This window comes from Copidosoma floridanum, unplaced genomic scaffold (genome assembly GCF_036245765.1).
Source record: "Copidosoma floridanum isolate Cflo_tuat_1 unplaced genomic scaffold, Cflo_Japanese_pri ptg000006l, whole genome shotgun sequence".
Classification (NCBI taxonomy): Eukaryota; Metazoa; Arthropoda; class Insecta; order Hymenoptera; family Encyrtidae; genus Copidosoma; species Copidosoma floridanum.
In genome coordinates, this window is record NW_028321883.1 from 24,432,312 (window position 1) to 24,451,584 (window position 19,273).

The 19,273-nt window shown below is 44.9% G+C and overlaps 1 protein-coding gene across 1 annotated transcript; it reads right to left on the reverse strand.

Moving 5' to 3' along the window:
* Positions 1 to 17,701: 17,701 nt before the first annotated feature.
* On the reverse strand, positions 17,702 to 18,939 carry LOC106640196 (glucose-dependent insulinotropic receptor-like). The gene is made up of 4 exons (XM_014354151.2): positions 18,713 to 18,939; positions 18,276 to 18,518; positions 18,034 to 18,202; positions 17,702 to 17,938 (listed from the first exon to the last, which is right to left on the reverse strand). Exons 1-4 carry the CDS (start codon positions 18,937 to 18,939, stop codon positions 17,702 to 17,704), a joined length of 876 nt encoding a protein of 291 aa, XP_014209637.2.
* Between the last annotated feature and the right edge of the window lie 334 nt (positions 18,940 to 19,273).

A 19,273-nucleotide genomic window follows, 5' to 3' on the forward strand; every position in this document is an offset into this window, starting at 1 on the left:
TATATACGAGCGTTGCACTCTCTCGCTTCTATACATAATGTGTATACGTGGTGCGCGGCAGAAGCAGAGGGAGGAGGAGAGTGGAAAAAAAGGAGGCACGCGTGCATTGTTTCTGTGGGAGGATCTCATGCATGTAAGGGACGAGCTCTCCGGGCGCAGGTGTAAAGGGAACATTTGCGCGTGCATGCATCACCGACTGAGGGGGAGAAAAACGAGGATGAGGTAAGAAAACGACGAGGACTATACGGTGCAGTGCGAGCCTGATGTTGTTAATATATTACGTGGACGACGGTGACGCGCCCAACCGCGGAGGGAGCCCACAGTTTCGCCAAGTAATCGCGCTCGTTAATAACATAGATGCGACCTCCACCCCTTTTTTCTTTCATTTTTTTTTTTTTTTTTTTTTCTTTTCGATGCTGGCTACATATGAGTTCCCGTACGCTTACTTGCCGATTTCCTGTATCTCGCGATTACGAGCACCGATGCTGTTAATTGTCCATGTGTGACGTATAAACGAGGGCAAGTGAGACGTCAAAAGCGAATCGGCCACGAGCTTCTTGCACGAGGATCGTTAACTCGTGGCAATTTATCCGTGGGTGGGGGGTATATACAAAGTTCGCGCCTCCTGGTGTCCCTGAAAAATCGGCCGCGCCGAGGAAAATTAGTAATCGACGATATCGCTATATCGTCGGAGCCGATCTTTTCCTCCCCTCGATTTTACTCGCTCCGTGGGCGCATCGTAACAACAACGCAATATTTCTACCCCCCCCTTCCTTTGTATGTGTACAGTGTTCACGTAATGGTCGAGAGGAGGAGGAGGGCGTTTCGCAGAGCTCGGAGCATCATCGCGCAACAACGGAATAGAAAGGGGATAATGCACCGATGGGCCGATACACCCGATTGGATTAATCACATCGGCGCGCCCGATCAGATTGTTCCGCTAATCCAATTCCGACTCCGTTAACGCCGAACGTGCCCCAACCATCGTATACACATATATATATGTATCCTCTTCTCTATATTATGTGCTCCTCTTCCTTCCTCGCGATACTCTCAAAAGTGCGTATACAGCGAAAATCGGGTGTATAGCAGAGTGGCCCGGCAGGGGGGCTCTTTGAGTGTTAAAATGTTAATTTGTATGAGGCCTCGAAGCCTATATGGGAGTCCGGTTCTCCTTCCTCTGCTCCTCTTTTTTTCACCTCCCCAGCGAATAACAGCGTTGTCGTCCATATCCTTGTTTTTTATGCGCCTCAAATAAACGATCTCTATACAGATACGGGTCTTTTCGCGCAGCAAATTGAATGAACAATCGGCTCGGACGAGCCATTATTTATACTTTTTTTTCCTCATCTCCCTCTCTCTATCTCGCTTATTATCGCTCGCGGAGGGTATAATGAAGATTTTCCGTGAGCCAAAAATGCGCTCCTTTCTCGTTACACCTTTATGAAGACCTCGTGTGTTTTCTCTCTCTCTCTCTCGTGTGCGGATCTTCACTCACTCGTGCCATACGGAGGGCAGTAAAAGCAGTGTGGGCGTGACGGCGTTAATGCCCTTTTTCTGGCCAGCGTCTCAATAAACAATATTTACAGAGAACAGGTGGGCTCGCTCTTCTTCCCTCCACCTATATACCCTCATGTACTCTCATTCGGAGGAAAAGGGCGTTGACGGGAGGTGGACCATCGCAAACACTCGCACGGGTGTAGCGAGTTGCGGAAAAGGCGACAGAAGGGCCCTCATAATTTATGCCACTGCTTTACGAGAGCCTAACGAGCGGGTATGCCTCTCTGGACGTCTATCTATGTGTACTGTGCGGGAAGACGAAACTTTATGGCGCTTTGGCGCAGATTGGGGTGTGAGGCTCGAAAATAAAAAAATTAGTTAACAATTTTACAAATGTTATTCGCAAAAAACCAACAGTACCCCATTTCGATAAAAAAATGTTTCATCCGAAAGTGATATGTATACCTTTCAATGGGTGCATCATCGTGTAGAAGCCAACCCCTCACTGGATATTCATACGATTTTAATTGTCACTCCAATACGGAGTCTCGGTTACAGTCGTTGTCCCACTCACAAAAGAATAAACGATCCCCCGTACCAAAAAAAAAAAAGAAAGAAAAAATCTTATTTGCTAAGCGTTTTTCCTCCCATTATGCCCCGGTCACCGGTTGTATATACATATCCGCCACTAATCCCCCGGCAAACAGAACCTCGTAGGTCAACCACTTTTGTCCGCGTGACGCGTGGAAAGGGCGAGTATAGACGGCTGCTACCGCTGTACGAGCTTATTTCTTCTTTTTCGTCTCCACCCGGGGAGGAAGAGAAAAATACGATTTCCTGCATGAATTGACTCTCGATGTATACACCGAGTATTAGGTTATTCCCTATCTATGTATGTACATACACGCGCAAGTATATATAACAAACCCGGGACGCGTCCTTCCTGTTTGCTCTCCGGATTTTCAGCACCTATAATTTCCTACATCCTTGCTCGCATGTGCATGTATACATAGGTACAGCACCATCCATCCACTGCCGCCCCAATTTTTTTTTTTTTTTTTCTCTTCTCAATCTCCTTTTCCCCCTCACAGTTCCCTTTTTTTTCCTTTTCTGCCTCTGCTTCATTGTCTCGCACGTATACATTATACGTGCACAGCACATACGCACCCGAGAACGCATACGGTAATCTGTTGGCGCATTGTCGCGATCGGTAGGAGGAGACGCGATTTTCCGTACTTTTGATTTTCTTTGGGTATATACAGTCGACGCATGCGAGGGGAGGATCAGTCCCGAGCGGCATCGGATACCTACCGGGGCACTTTAGCCATATACACTTGAAAATGCCACACAGTATATATATACCTACTCTGATTCCTTTCAAGTGTGTTTGTTTGTTTTTCTTATTTTATTTTTTATTTTTTTCTTTTCTTTTCTTTTCTTTTCGTCGCATAGCACACACCCGACAATTTACATGTACACGCAACATACACGATCTCGAAAAAAGAGAAACCCTTAATAAAACTCCATACAATGCAGGTTACATACACGGCACACTCGTGTAGTGCTAACGGAATCGAAAAAAAAAGATGGCATAATAGCCCCCCGCGAGTTCGGCACAATGGCCCGTCTAATAGAAATCAAAATCGGTAAATGGCTCTCTCGGACAACAACACCACCAGTTCCCCCTTTTGTCTCGCCTCTCGCCTCTGCTCAACTTCTCCTCCTTCTCCTCCTTTTCGCCCATCACGGAATAATCGAACAAGATTGATGAGGGCGGCGTGACTGCGTGCTTCTCTCTCTCTCCCTCGTACATGCTGACGCGGAATCGACTACACGTGTACGGTCAAGTCGTGTGGGTGAGATTTTTCGTGCAGGGGGGGGAGGGTTTTTAATAAATTCTCGAAAGCCGAGGATAATGGGGGATACACGGAACTAACGCGACGGGAAAATCGACGCTGCGCCCAAGTACATGTATATATGTTACAATATAATACCTGTATGTAGGTATACCAGAGGAGGAGAAGATTTATCTTGTTTTTATGTGTGCGTGTGGCGCGTTCGTTTGTTTCACTCACTGCCAACGACCTCTTCGATACTTACCCGTAAAATTTGAATTTGATGGTCGTTCGCGTTCGACGTGATTACACCTCCAAGCGCTCAATTCTTCTTCAATCCGCAGCGAAATAAGGGTGGAGGGTACGGAGTGCATTCGTTAACGATTTCATTCGTGAAAGTTTGCATGTATACCCATGGGTCGTTAAACATGACAAAAAAAAAAAAACCGGAGGTGCTTTGTACACACGGTGGCAAAATCCATTCGCGCGACCGATACTTTCCCATGATCCCGAATTTACCATCACAGAGATGCAAATCAGCAAATTAAGGCTCGAACGACCGATACTTGAACCTATACCCGTGACGTTTTTCCAAGAAGCTCCGTCGCACACGTTTGAGAGGAATTTTAACGAATCCTCGAAAAAATGTCTCGAGCTCGAGAAGAGATCAGCTCCGTGCGAGGAGAAGAGGGAAAACTTCATCTTTGGCTCCTCGATACATCGGCCCTTGCCCTCCCCATCGTCCTTCTCGTTCCGATGGGGAGTAGTTCGTTCGTTTGGACCCCCGGCGCGAGACAACGAGCAATCAGAAAAATGGATGGGCTGCTAAACTGCGCCCGGATGCCACCCATGGCGAGCGCGAGGATGAGCCTCCTCGTTTCTTTTTTTTTTCTCTCTCTCTCTTGATTTTTTTTTTTTTTTTTTTCCTTCCTTCGCTCGTGATGAGCGCGAGAGGGCCTCTAATTACTCCGCGGGCGAGCAGAGTTCCTTCTTTAAACGGGCCTTTCGACGCGATGTGTACACGTAGAAAATATAATGTATACCCTTGGGAAATTTCACTTTCGTCGGACAAGCATATGTATAATATATACACATACATAGTGTTGGAGCAGATCATCGACGCGATCATTACTGCCGAGTGATAGGAAAATTAAATCGTGTACCTGTACAATGAGCTCTTGTCTCTTCTTGTTTCCCCTTATGGGTATACATCGGTAAAGAGCCGTTCGCTGTACTTATGTAATGGGAAAATTAAAAAAAAAAAAAAAAAATGGTTTGGAAGCTGAAGGACAAGTGAGATTAGACAAACCATGTCACCGAGATGGTACTTTTTCAGTTTCCTCGTAAACCTCCGCTCAAGTCAAAACTCCCAAAAAGGGGGGGTAGGGGATATCGCAGGAAAAAAAAAGGAAAAAAAAAGCACAAAGCGACTGATGCGTGAGTACATGTGTACTTGCATCAGAGACAGAAACATAAAGAAAGAGGAAGGGAAAGACGGAGAGTATACAGTTAAGGAGGGTTAATCGAAGCTGCTCGCGCTTGGCCGGTCGTTAACGCTCCCCCCGCCTGCTCGTGTCTCAGGGACTGGGGGTTCCCTCGAAGACGCATGGCTTCCATCCTCGGCATCCGGGCATTTGTCCAGCGCAGCCAGCCATGCGAGCAGGCAGGAAGACGCGAGGAGGGACGGAGGAGAGAGATTTAGTGCTGTTCTAGCGCCTAATCGCTGAAATCACGTAATCCGCGGAGATCGGAATCGCACGATTGCGCCAATCTGGCACACCGATGTGTTCTCTCCACTGCGCGCCTCTGCCCAACGCTCTCTCTCTCTCTCTCTTCCTTCATACACCTATACACGTATACTATATACGTCCACTATACCGGACTTCCACCACCATGCCACTGCTAGGTGCTACCACTGTGTGTTATTCATCACTCCTACAACCCCCCCCTCGCCCACCCACACCACCCTCCTGCAGTACAACTGCACTTATTCACGGATTTCCAGGGGACGCTTCACGTGTGTACACTGTATAACGTATATAGGTGTGGCTTTGAGGGAGGTACATAAGGGAAGAATCCTTCGATTTTCCCCTCGACTTGACTCGGCTATATACCTAAGCACGGGAATTGCTTAAACTCGGACAAGCACGCGATACTACTACTGTTTTAGCCTCTACCATTTGCCGACGAGTTAATCTCGCAATCGCGGGATAACGAAAAATGGTAAAAAAAAAAAAAAAAAAAAAAAAAAAAAGGAAGGAAGGAATCATTTTTCCCAGTTGAAACGTATACATACACACACTTTGACCCTATTCGGAACGATGTGTATGATTTATCGCCGAGAGAGAGGGAGAAAGAACAATATTGCACGAGGCGTCGGAGGAGGGGGGTGGCAATGTAAATCACGGCCGATTGAAAAAAAAAAAAAAAGCCGCGAGGATGGAGCGAAGAAAACAGGGTATAAATTCACAAGTGCATCAGCACGGATCCTCCCTCCTCGGCTTCTCTCTCGAGCACTTGCACAGATGTGTGTATGTACATGTACGTGCAGCCAATTGGCAGAAGCGGCCCTTTTCATTTCCTCATCCTCTTTCTCGCAATCTTTCTTCTTGACGCGCGGAGGAGAGGCGCGAGCGCAATATTATTTAACCGTTAAAGTCGGTCCTCGTTAGCCTCTCGCCGATGCAGAGGCGTGGGTATGGCGTCGTCGTATATTAGCCCTCGAAACGCCCCCGCGAGGGCGCGCGATGTTACACCGAGATTATGCACCCGAGGGTCACGACCACCCCTTCGGCCCCTCTTGCCCCGCGATACAACTACTTATACCCCGGCTTGGACCTCTCGTAGGCTACGATACTCCACCGGTTGGTACTCCCACTGCGGTGGTGTTTGTACGTTTGTTGCACCTCGCGGTGATCCGAGCTTGCACATGGGGACGGATGAAATTGATGAACGAGGCCAAGACGATCTCGGCGGGATTATTTTTTTTAGCTATTGCCCGCTAGAGGGGGTGGACAGTATAGGCTATAAGCGTTCGGTCTCTTGTTTGTTCGATAATCGGGTGCTCAACGTATTCACGGGAGTTTCATCGTTTTTTGCATTCACGATCGAGAGATTTTGATCTTATGTTTTGACACAAAGACAATTTTTATGTAAGTTTTATAAGTTCCGATGGTTGGGCCAATGCTGGAACAAACCAATGTTCGGAAAATCGTCTTGATACATTTTTTTTTCGCAAACGATCTCAACACAACGTACAGCTTTTCCTCGGGTGGTGATTAACATTTACGCGTATACGTCAACAAAGTTGGTGCGTCTGAGAGAGGAATTGAAAAATATCCACGAGCTTGTGGGACTCACCGACGTGTCAATTTATATGTTTTATAAAATGAAAATAAAAACATCCTTTACGAACGTATACACTCGGATGGTGGCAGGGGGAAAAAAAAAAGAAAAAAAGTAACAGAAGGGTGTACAAAAATACGTTCACATGAGCAGGTTCGCTAAAAACCATTTTCGTACAGCGAAAAAACAGGCCATAAACCCGAGTCACACCGACTCGTGCACAATATAAATTGTAAAGATACACAAAAAAAAACCTTTAATTTAATTTTATTGCATTAAACATAATGGATTAACAATTACTTAACGTGGAGTCGCTCGTTTATCAATATCGAAGAGGACGCCAGCTCGTTGCTGCTACATATATACATGATACATTATACGTTGTTCATTCGGCAAAAGCTTTTACGAGCGGTGTAAAACAATGGCTCGTTCTGTTCTCGTTTTATAAGGTTGTAAGTGTTTTAGTGCGAGTGTACAGGTACCCTACCTGCACCGGACAAGAGAACGAGAAGTAAGGAACTCTCTTGGCCGCTTCGGTTGCTAGTTTACAGGTGAGCAAAAACACAAGCCAAAAGAAGAAGACGACAAAAAAAAAAAAAAATGAAAAAAAAAAATAAAAGAGGTATCAAGCGCGTGTAGTGTTGCGGGGCGCATTTATATTGCGCAATAATCGTTAAAGCGATCGGGAGACACGAGTCGCGGCGTACACAGGTAAACGAGCCCTCGAAGATTATCCAAGTAGGGGAGACGACAGCGCCTGGAATTGGAGAGACAATCGACGAATTAACTTTCAATGTTCACCCGTTGCAGCTCCGATCGCTCCGTACCTTACATACACATAATATACACTCTGTATATTATATCGTTTAAATTGCCTCTCTCTCTCTCTTTCATTGTTCGTCGGCTGCCGTTGATTGTCGTTTACGTAGCTGTGCACGTATACTTGTGTATCCATCGACGTATCGCAATTCACTCGGTTTCGCGTAATTGCGCGTCGGCGCGGCGATGGAATTATATTTTTCAATTATTCGGCGAGAAGATGATTGTCCCGCATGTATACCGAAAACGTGACGCGTGCATACGTGGCAAATTTAACAGATTAACGCAATTATACCGCTCTATAAAGTAAGCGAGTGTATTGCACACAAGAGGATTGGGCAAAAACGCGAGTCGCACACGCGTAAACGGCCTGAAAGTGTGGAATGAAAAAAAAAAAAGACAGAACAACGACGACGTTGGATTTTCTCTCGATTGCGCAACGTTGATTCCACACGATTCATCAGAGATGGCCACCGGGGGATAGGAAAAAGAGTCGAGCAATGTATACTTATACGAAAAAAAAAAAAAACAACAAAGCCAAAGCACTCGTTGCACGGTGCAAGGATTAAGACGACCGCGTTAAAAGGCCATTAATTAAAAGGCCTGCAAATTTTCCCGGAGCACGTATATATGTATGTACAACACTATATGCGTTACACAATGCCCGTACGTTAGCGTGTGCAACGTTGTATATACGTGTAAAGTATGTATGTGGTATAAGGTAAACTGCTGACGCGATTGTAGCCGTAAACGGAAACCAGCGGCAGATCGGTAAGCAGTTATACGGGAAAACCGAAAAAGATTAGTTTCGACAGGCAGAAAATCTTACGTGATGGTCGTTTGGGAGGGCCGTGTTTATACGGTCGTGCATCTGCATCGCGATTTGTTTCTGGGGAGCGCGTGCCGGTGCATAGGTGTACGCGGTGACAAAAACAAAAAAATCCAAGTGCATTTACGTGGATGGTTATCCGCCGGGAAGAGATTTACGGGAAACGCCGTGTTCGTGTGCGTGTGCACTTGATACGCTCCGCGGAGCAGAGCAGAACCAAACTCCAGGGGGGGGGGAGCCCACTTTTCGCACGCATCCGATGTAGAGCTATCGGGGGACCGAATCTCATTGTTTCGCGGATGTCGATCCCGGCGATTGTGCGCTACTCTTGGCTTTTCTGCTCTCGAGATGTGCCGGCTGTATCGCTCGATCGATCACTGGGCCGCAGAAGATATACTTGCCAGAAGAAGGAGCATCGCTTTTTATTTAGATTTTGCGGTGGGATATTTGTTTGGTTGGCGCGTTCGGCGTTGGCTTTTGGCTGATAATTAGGATCGGGATACCGGGGGAGCTGGTTATTTGGCGCACCGGGAGATGAGATCGTTGGATATGGCCCGTGTGTATCGTCGTCACGGTACACAATTGTGTTTCCCTCTATGGTATTGGGGTGAAATTAGGCTAACTGAATTTACATGTACATTCGTTGTCTTACCATGTGATAAATGGTTTACCTTACATGTATACTCGAGTTTTCTCAAACTTTGTACACGTGGCATCACCACTGCTGTTTTCTTTCAATTATCTATGGTGAAAAATAACTTTAACAACAACACACAAGCGTTTATCTCGCTTTTGGGATATTGTCAATAGTGTAAACCGAAAAATAATTTTAAAAAAAAGAGTGACAGGTCGGCAGAAAGCCATTTGCATTTATATCTTGTATACTCTAATCTTGAGTCATATACCTCGCGTTTACTACACGGTATTGACGTATACTCTTCACCTCGAATTCGACTTTTGTTTCATAACTTTACAATGTTACAACTTTAATTTTCTACCAACTTCGAGTCTTTTGTATTTAAGTTTATCTGTGTCTTATATGATCGTGGTATTTGATAGTAATGTAAAAGAAATTTCAATATAATGCGACAATACAAACACGTAATTTAAAGTATAATTTTAATAATAGCTTTTTTAGTAAAATTTATGATAATTAGCATTTACTGAATATAATGCTGGGTATTGTAATAATTTGAGCAAAGAAACTATGACTTGCTTGAATAAAGAGAGTCAAATGAGTTTTTATACGTTTAAAGCTGCTCCAATACAATGTTTCACTTTCATCTTTTTTTTTTCTTTCTTAAAGTAAGTTTTTACAATACTCTATATGCTTTCCATACTCAATTTAATTTTTCATACAAACGCACTGTTTAAAGTTTAGACCACATCGACCCATCACTTCATCTCCAAGATTATCAATTCTTAACAAACGAGTCATTAATTTACACAATTGACAACGGAGTAAAATTATATTTGGCACACGCACGAGCCACCAAAGTAGTAAAATCGAGCATTTCCGAGATATTAAAACTACACGAGGCAGTAGCGTCGTCTAGGTAAAACGAGCCCCCGAGAAGGAAGGTCTCTCTCGGGCGCACCTGCGGGTCCTGTACACACACTCACCTCGCGACGGCCAACGCACGCGACTCACTTAAAAACTCAGCTCGACAAGGCTCTCCTCGGCCGCGCTTTAACGAACGCCCGTAATTGCCAATTTTTTCCCTTTTTTCCTTCTCGAGTCCACCATCCTGTACACTCCGTATACATGAAAGACAGAGGGTTTCCAAGGTCCCCGTTTGTCCGAAATTTTAATTGCTCTCGGCATAATTTACGAACCCTAACGCCCGGAAGACGCGAACGCATTATTTTCGGATATACACGTTTAAATTCGAGGATCGAAAGGAAGAGAAGAAAAAAAAAACGAAAAAACGAAATTAAAATCGAAACGGTCGGTCGGGGCTCGCGGTAACCCGAGCCAACTCGGTTTTAGACCGGTGCGTGCCAACGCGGATGTGTACAAACATGCACGCGCGCACGAACCGATCGCGAACAATCTGCATCGCGAAAGCCAATCTCGGGCGGGTGTCTCTTCGTGACCGGGGACCGTTAGCCTCTCCGCGGTCATATACACCGCTCGCGAAAATCCCGAGCTCACTTTCGTTCGAAAGACGCAGAGGCTAGAGGAGGGGAGATAAAACAAAACAAACAAAAAAAGAAAAAACGAGAGCAGCTGTGCTCGACGATTTTTGTCGACGCGTGAACGCTGCACGATAAAAAAAGGCCGAGTGTGTTGGGAAGGTTGGAAATTAGAGCACATTGTAACTCACGTGGGGCGCACCAAGCAAACAAGGCTACACTCATGTACATCGGTATAATACACATGCCAATTGTGTCATACGCACGAGTTTTCTTCTAGTTTGGTCAATAAAGAGTACAATATTACACGCGGATGACGCGGGTAACGATGATCGATCGAAATCACCAAGATTCCGGATAATGCGTGTTGGAGAGCGACGCTGCAATGGGTGTATGCTAATTTAAAAATACGAGGAGGAAAAATCTTGCAATCCATCTCCTGATACGACAAGTAGTGAGTTAGAGTGTAGTAGTCCCGTTGAATTACACGCCGAACAAAAGCAATGTTCGCTCGTCGGTAACAGAGCAATTGCATCCAACGTCCGCAGCATCTCCTGCGAAAAATTACCGTCAATGGATTGGGCGCGAAAAACTCCGACCTCACCCCCCGCCTCTCTCGAACGCGTAATTAGTTCAGCTGCAGCAGCGAGCTCGGTGGCGCGTGCCGCTACGACGTATAGAGGCGCACACCTGTCGTCCGCGTCTCCTCCGGCTCTTTCTCCTCTGCGCCAACAACGAGAAGCGTAGGTATATATTATATATACACCGGACGGTAGGTAGACATATATATGTATATACGCGATGATTGCCGTTTTATTGCACGCTCGCGCCCCGGCTACTCCACCGTCGGCAGCTTGTGGCGTTTACCGAGGACTTTTTTACAACATCGCCTCCTCTCTCTCTACTCGCGCGCGCTTTGTACTTTTTAAACTTTCAAGGGAGAGCTGTAAAACGAATATATACGACCCCGGTAAATCTCACTCGTGATAAGTATGGACCTCCTTTGACTTCTCAATTGAATGCACAGCGAGTTTTGTTGTTACATTGGCGCGTCGCTCGGCTACGAGGGAGTCTTGTTCGGCGTCAGAACGCGCAAGTACGTGTACGCTCGTAAATTAAACGCCCCGTTTCTTTCCTCTTCTCCCTCGAAAGAGGACGGATCGTCCGAATTCCGGTCCGGGGCCATCGCACCTGCGGGCCATTCGTCGATCTCTTATCACTTGGGGCGCGCCGAGTGTTTAAAGGCGTCGTCGAGATGTTCCTCGAGGAGGCGAAGAGAGAGGCGCGTGGCCACCATTAGAGTGTCAACGGCGCTGGCTCTTTATTTCCACGTTTTTACCCCGGCGACGGTTCAACGGCACATCTCCCGCGCGTACGCACACGCGAGCGAGCGAGGAGGCACGCGCCCGCTCGGCCGAAATCACCTGCTCTCTCTCTCTCTCTCCCTCGTCTCCTAATCGAAGTCGAACGAGCGTCCAGCCCCGGTCCCGCGAGGAGCACCTGCAAGAGCGCGTGCCTCCTTCCTCCTCTTGCACACACGCACCGTGTTGCCTTTTTCTTTTTTTTCCTCCTTTTTTCTACACCCGAGCCACTCCAACTATGAGGATAATGGCCCCTTTATGGATTCAATAAGACTCTCTAAGCGCACCTTAATGAACGTTTTCAATCCCTCCCTCTTTTTTCCGCATCGTCAAACCATTTTACGAGTCACTATCGTTTTTTATCCTCTCTCTCTCTCTCTCTCTTTTTGTGCAAGAAGGTAATCAGAGGTAGAGACTGTCACTATTTATGCCATTAAGGTCCCGATTGCTCAATCATCCGTATACAAGGCTATAGGCTGTAAAAAAAGGGGGCCATAAGAAGAGAGGAGGAAAGGAAAAAGTATGGCCCTATACTCGTTTCGTATATGTTAATCCACGAAAATCGAGTGGAATATACAGGGCTTCCACATACATGCATGTTGCTACAATATATTGAGCGAGTGTTGGAGAAATTTGGAGAACAATTTCTAGGTGGCTTTACAACCAAAGTGTATATACATATTTATAGGGCGGGGGGATATAAGGAGGAGGAGGAGGAGGAGCGGTGGCGTTCAATTCATTCGTTGCAGGGACAGGTGCTTCCTCGAAAAAGCACTGGGGCCCCTCTATGCACAACACGCGTGTATACTATTAAATCGCAATTTTATGCCCCGATCAGAGCGCGATTAAGGGGCCCTCCTCCAGTATATAGCTGCCGTTTGGCTAGAAAAGGCAAGACAGCGGAGATGCGCAACCGCAGTCGTCGACTCTTCCAACGTCGCGTTAATTGGACAGCGCGAGAGCACCCCGATTTTACACTGATTCCGGAAAATCAATATCTCGCATCTCCTCTTCTTCTTCTTCTTTTTTTTCCCTTGACTGCATTGAATGCGCTTGGAAGGCACTGCGCCGTCTGCCGCTGTATCTCGATGCCCTCGCGAATTGCGATCTCGCATCGCTGCGCTTATGGCTGTTGATCTGTTGTTTCCGTGTTTCCCTTAAGCAATATATTTTATCGGCTTTTACACCAGCCAGACAGCCTGAATCGTATATCGACGTGTATTTTCATGCACGTCCGATCGAATTAGCTTATACGGGATACTGTGTACTACGGAGGTTTCGTTAAAAGTACGCGCTCTCCGTGCTTCCGCACGATCCTTCGGGCATAAATTTCCTTTGGGCCAATAGACCAAAGTTTCTCATCCAAGATCTGTCGCGGGTGTGCTTGGATTGTTGGCTTTTTCTTCTATTCGGCGCAGTTTTTCATATATATGTGTATATATATATAGGTACACCGGATGGTGCAGGGCTTTCTAGAAAGCGTTTTATAGTCTCGTGGATTGGATGAAAAAGAAAATTAGGTGGTCCACGGGGAAAGTTTTGACGCAAAACTGTTGAATTTACGCGAGCGATTGAAAATGTTCGCGTCGATCGATCTTGTTGCAAAAACAAAAAAAGGCTCAACGAGTATAGCCTGTGTTATATAGGGGTGGCACGCCCCAGGTATACGTAATTACAGAGATCGGGCGGCGCTGAATGTTTATGGGGAGCAAGAAAAAACAGGGATAAGGAGACGGAGAGGAGTGCGGATCAGGGCGCTTTTTTACTTGCTCGTCGCGAGGACCTTATTCAGATGAAACCTCGTTAACGACTCGAGAAAATTGGAAATGATCCTAGAGTCGTAAATATGTATTTTCAGCGTTTCGTTTTTTCGGCCGTCCCGTCTCTCTCGGCCTACCTCCTTTTTCCTTGTTCTGCTTTATTTTCTTGCAACGTACACTTATATCGATGGGTATAGGTAATATAAAGCTGCCTATACTCGAATGAATAATCAAACCTCCAACTCTTTTTTTTACCCCTTTGATTTTTTTTTTTCCCCAAGGTGATTCTCAGGCAAATTGAGTTGCGCGACAACGTCAGGTGGATTTTTTCATGAATATTGATTTTTCACTAATATAAATATTTTATTTTTTCATTTTTCAGAAATGGCAAGCATTTTTCTTGTTTATTTTAATATTATATAATACGTATGGTTTCTTATGTTGATGTACTGAATTGTACTGGATGAGATAAAAAAAATGCATTAAAAACAAAAATGATGAGAAATTAATAATACGAAATTCACATGTTCCAGCTTTGCAAAAATGTTGAATTTCACAGAAAAAAAAAGACCCGACATGACACAGGAGTTAAACAATTTAGTAGTAGGAACAACAGCATACGGATGTAAGTACAAATGCACCGCTGATGCGTTATTCTGTATGTAAAAGTGGAAAAACGTAAGGGACAAAGAGAAAAAGCGTTAGACTTGAAAAGACCACCGGCACGTATATCACACGGGACGCAGCACCGGGCTTTCTCTCCGAAATCGCGGCGAAACCGCAGGAAAGAAAAAAAAAAAAAAGGTGGCAATATACGTATGATATTAAGGGGCTCTTGGAAAAAACTGTACCGGTGGCGCGAGTCGAGCCGCCCGAAAAAAGAATCGAGGAAGAAGAAAAAAAAAAAAAAACCAACGAGGACACAGACAGACAGACAGACAGCAACAACAACGTAGGTGCTCGTGGACCATAATTCCTGCGATCGACACACATCACCTGCTTGTACCGGTCGGCCAGGCTATACACTTGTATCCCCTTTTGGACGGGGGCTTTTCCTCCGCCACCGATAATCGGGGGACGACGCCGGGTAAGGATCAGGTGAGAGCCGGCAAGATTCACCTGCCCCGCGACGGAGCCTTGCACTCTCCTTCTCTCGTCTCCCGAGCACACGCGTGCTCGTGCTATACATATATACATAGGACGCACTGTCCCGCGCAGCTGCTCCTTCGGACGGTGTAATTCGCCTGGCCGTTTTGTTCTGCCACTGTATACCGTATACCTGTAGATGATGTATAGAAACGAGTTGCAAGCTCGTTTTGGTTACGTCATTTTCAGCCGAGACAAGCTGTGTTTATTTACTCCACCAAAGCTTCAAGTGCTTACTTTCTTCCTACATTGCAAAGCAGTTCAAGTGTCTCACCTTATTCACCTATAAGTTTTCAGTTTACTTTAGACTACCTTTGAAGGAGCACTTGCTCTGAATGGCGTGTAGTGATTAGTAAGGACGAATCTGGATGTTTGTAAAATTCCATGGTCATGTCAAGACTTTATTCAATGGTGTAATAAATATATTGTTTTTTTTTTTTATTTTCCAAAAATATTATTAGTACAAGATGGAAAGAAAATTTTGGAACTTTTGTGCATTTATACTGATATTTTAATTCGTAATTCGTAAATGAATGTACATTTACTGAATATTGATTTAAAAACTTTCCAATTTTTTTTTTTAATATTATGTCATGATATAGTTGTGTTAAAACGTGCAACGATTTGGTCATGAAAACTAGCATCACCATAATTATCTTGATGTGCAGACACGTGATGTAAGAGTAATGAATTTCTTAGTCTTGATTTTACTTTACTTCTTCTTTTTCATAGAGATTCGAACAAATATGTTTATAAGTATGATAGATATGGTAGACAAGAGTAAACTAAAAATTGAATGAGTAAAAGTTAAGGTGCTGGTATACGAAGGATGTGAGATGGTGATACAGATAAGTGACACATATCGGGAGAAAAGTTGAAAAAATTCAATTTGGAGGGAAGATGCATGAATGTAGAGCCAAAGATATAAGACGATCCTGCATTGTACGAGCACGTGTCACTACAAAAATATTTGGGATTCATAAAAAGGAGGAAAAAAGTCCGCGGGACGATAATTATAACGACGACGGGTGACCCAAAAAGCGGCAGCACTTTCTTATTTCTTCATTATCCTCCTCACTTGCGAGCCGCTACTGCACCAAAGAAGGAAAACATCACACACGGCTGGTACTCCACGACTCGCCGTCACTGCCCGTTTTCACCTTGCACTCGGCCGCACGTCTCTGTACATGCGTACAAGAAAAAAAAAAAAAAAAAAAAAAAAATGTACATACTACATGCAACGACAAACAGCTATACGGCGCCTTTACACTTTTGCACTCGACGCATTCTCACATGAGCGCGTCTCTCTTCCTCCCTTTGTACATTACGTGTACGTAGGTACCTCGCGTTTCGCCATTACGCTAAAACCATGCCGGTGGCAGCGGGGATACAGCTATACGTACACACACAAAACTCCGTGCCTTGCGGCGTGCACTACACTATAACTACAAGTTTATTTCGCCATTGTGTTCCGTTAATGAGTATCCATATACACTTTGTTGGAGGTGCATTCGAAATTTTTCCCTTTTTACGGGCCTCTCTTTTTTTTCCAGTCAGCCTATACGTGTATACGCGCGATATTATTTTTCTTTTATCATATTTTTTTTTCTCTCTCTCTCTTTTACTATACATCACCCGACCCTGTGGTCGTGTACGATGCTTTTTCGCGGTTATTGCGAACAATAGTACGTTCATTTGTTTGGCTTGCGTTGGAAAAAAAAAAAAAAACTTTTTCAGTTCGCAATTTTTTCGATTTTTGGCTATTGAACGACAAGTATCGTAATTTCGAACAAGAGCATGGGACACACGGCTGAGCTGCGTCAATCGTCGTCGGACAATAAAGGTACCGCAACGCAACATTTTCCGCGCGACAGGCACACAAAAAAAATAATTAAGCAGAGTTCTATTGACACGAATACCAAGTAAGGCGAAAAAAAAAAAAAAAAAAAAAAAAGACCAGCAGAAAACCACCGTCAGTTCCCACAACGCACGCAACAGTTATGTATGTATGTATGTAGGGAAAAATTCGCACTACACTGACGGGACTACGGAAAAACGACGTTGCAACGTGTGATGCACGCAAGAGGGGACACACACTGCAATATGGAAAAGTGCACGCGGTGGGGAACGTGCAATGCGTAACTGCAGGCAATCGCTCGAGTGTCTGGCTAATTAACCAACTAGGCTATACAGGCAAAAGGAGAAAAGACAGCGGTGCAACAAAAATCCATTCCTATGGTTAAATAACGCAGAGCACATTCGGCGGCCATTCACAACTTTGGTTCGTATTTTTTTTTAAGGTGCACCCACACATACATACACGAGCTGCAGGAGGCGGCAGGACATGAAACGCGTGCGTGCAGCCGCGATTCAACAATGCCATTTGTCATGCTCATGCGCGCCACTGACAAACTTGCACTTCCTTCATTTGCTACTTACCTTGGCCGGGTCTCCCCCCCTTCCTCTCCCGGGAGAAGCCTATAGTGCTCCCGATATCTCTACCCGAAATCACCCCGTGGTAATCAGACGTTGGGCTGGGTGTACCCTCCTTCGCCCATACCTTCCATGGACTCTTTAATCCCTTGACGCCCTTTTTTGCATGATAAAAATATGCAAGTCGATGGGAAATGGTTGTTTGCGTAACAAGTACCAAGGAAAAAGACGATTTCTCACAAAAGTGGCTTTTGCTGACAGCGCGGTGAAAAGGTTTATGTTAATGTTGCTGAAACGATATTTTGTAAAATTTTCCTTAATTTTAGAACATTACAGGTACGTACAAACTTCAGTTCTGATGTTTTACAGCAATTGATATGATGAACGAAAATCCACCGATGGTGAGATCATTGGATAAAAGTGTTTATTCGAAACAAAAAACACAAGCATCAGTTAAACAAAAAGAAGGAAAAAAAATGCACGAACTGGATTGTGCTCCACTTTTTTTGTCAACCTTAGCCGTTCCGAATAGTGTACCTACTCGTCCTGGGCCGACGCTCGACGTCCTATCGAGGTAGGGAAGGCTTTGCGAATGTTGGGGTTACTCCACGCGTAAATGCACGGATTGAAAGCGCTGTTGGATATGCATACAAAAAACGCTATCTCTTTGATCGGGTTCAAAGGACCCGTGAGTCCGGAAAATAGTACGATAAACGATAGAGCCAAATAGGGAAACCAGCAGAGCGTGAAACAGCCCAGGACTAAAAGTACAACCTGGAGGTAAAAAAAAAAAAAAAAAAAAAAAAAGAAATGATAAATATAGCAACACCTAGAAGTGAAATGTAGGTGCAGACCACACGCTTACTTACCTGATTGTTCTTGCTGGAGTTGCACTTTCCGTCCAAGCCGAGCTCTTGCATCCTTTCTTGTGACCTACTCAAGTGCGCCCTTGCTTCTCTCCAGATCAAACAGTTGAATAAGAAAAGAATGCACAATGTTATCACGAACGTCGGTACTAGAATTACAATGAAGTACATCCTGGAAGAACAAGGATTTTTCACGATGCGCCATTTAACGTAGGTAAAAGCGATGATTTTATAAATTTTTGTACCTAGGCAGGACGTTCAGGAATTCGCACTTTTGCGTCTCGGTCGAGCCGTACACGTTCCAGTAGAGGGGTACCGAGGATATCAAAAAAGCCACGCACCAATTACCGATCGCCACAATATTTATCACCCCCTTGGTCACGTATCTTGGATACCGAATAGGGTACTTGATTGCTATGTAACGATCGGCAGCTATTGACAGGATGTTCAAGCCACTGACGCTAAAGGTGCCACAAGAAAAGACGTGCCTGTTGAAAGAAATGAATGTAAGATAAACCAATGGATACGTTGATTATGGGCATTTTAAGGAAATGGTACTTTGATGAGTTTTTAAATAAGTATACAATCGATCAGCGATCCATGGACAACAAAACTATACTGCTTCTATTTAAAATTATTTAAAAAAATATATCGGCACGATACGTATTATTTCATCACTTGCCTAAGTATGCACAAGTACTTTTGGTCATTGAAAGACGGGTCAAAGAGTTCGGCTAGTCTGTGGAGTGTCGCCAAACCCACGCCCAGATCCGAAAAAGCGAGGCTGAGTACCAGGTGGTTCGAGGAGGCTCTGAATAGTCTAGGAAACAGCCAACCGGCTATGATGGTCGCACCATTGAGAATAATGATTACCACCGCCAGCGCTATGATCGCGATCAACTTGAACATCCTTGTACGTATCGATTGGCCTCCAAAGACCTGGATGTACCTATTTTTATGGATCGTGAGAGGATGTTACCAATGTTTGTACCAGCACCGACGAAACTAATTTATTGAGTTCAGTTGATAATAAAAAAACAAAACAAGCAACGATTGTCAACGTTGTGAGATTACGTGCTCGAGCTTTCGCTTCCGTACTGCAAATGAGCGAAACACGACGCGCCAGGAGTACCACACTAACAATAAACTGATTAATTTAATAAACGCGAGTGCTCTTCTATCTCGTGAGAGGTGGGATTTACTCTCATTGTTTTTTCCTTGCAATTAACCCCAGTGGCGCAAT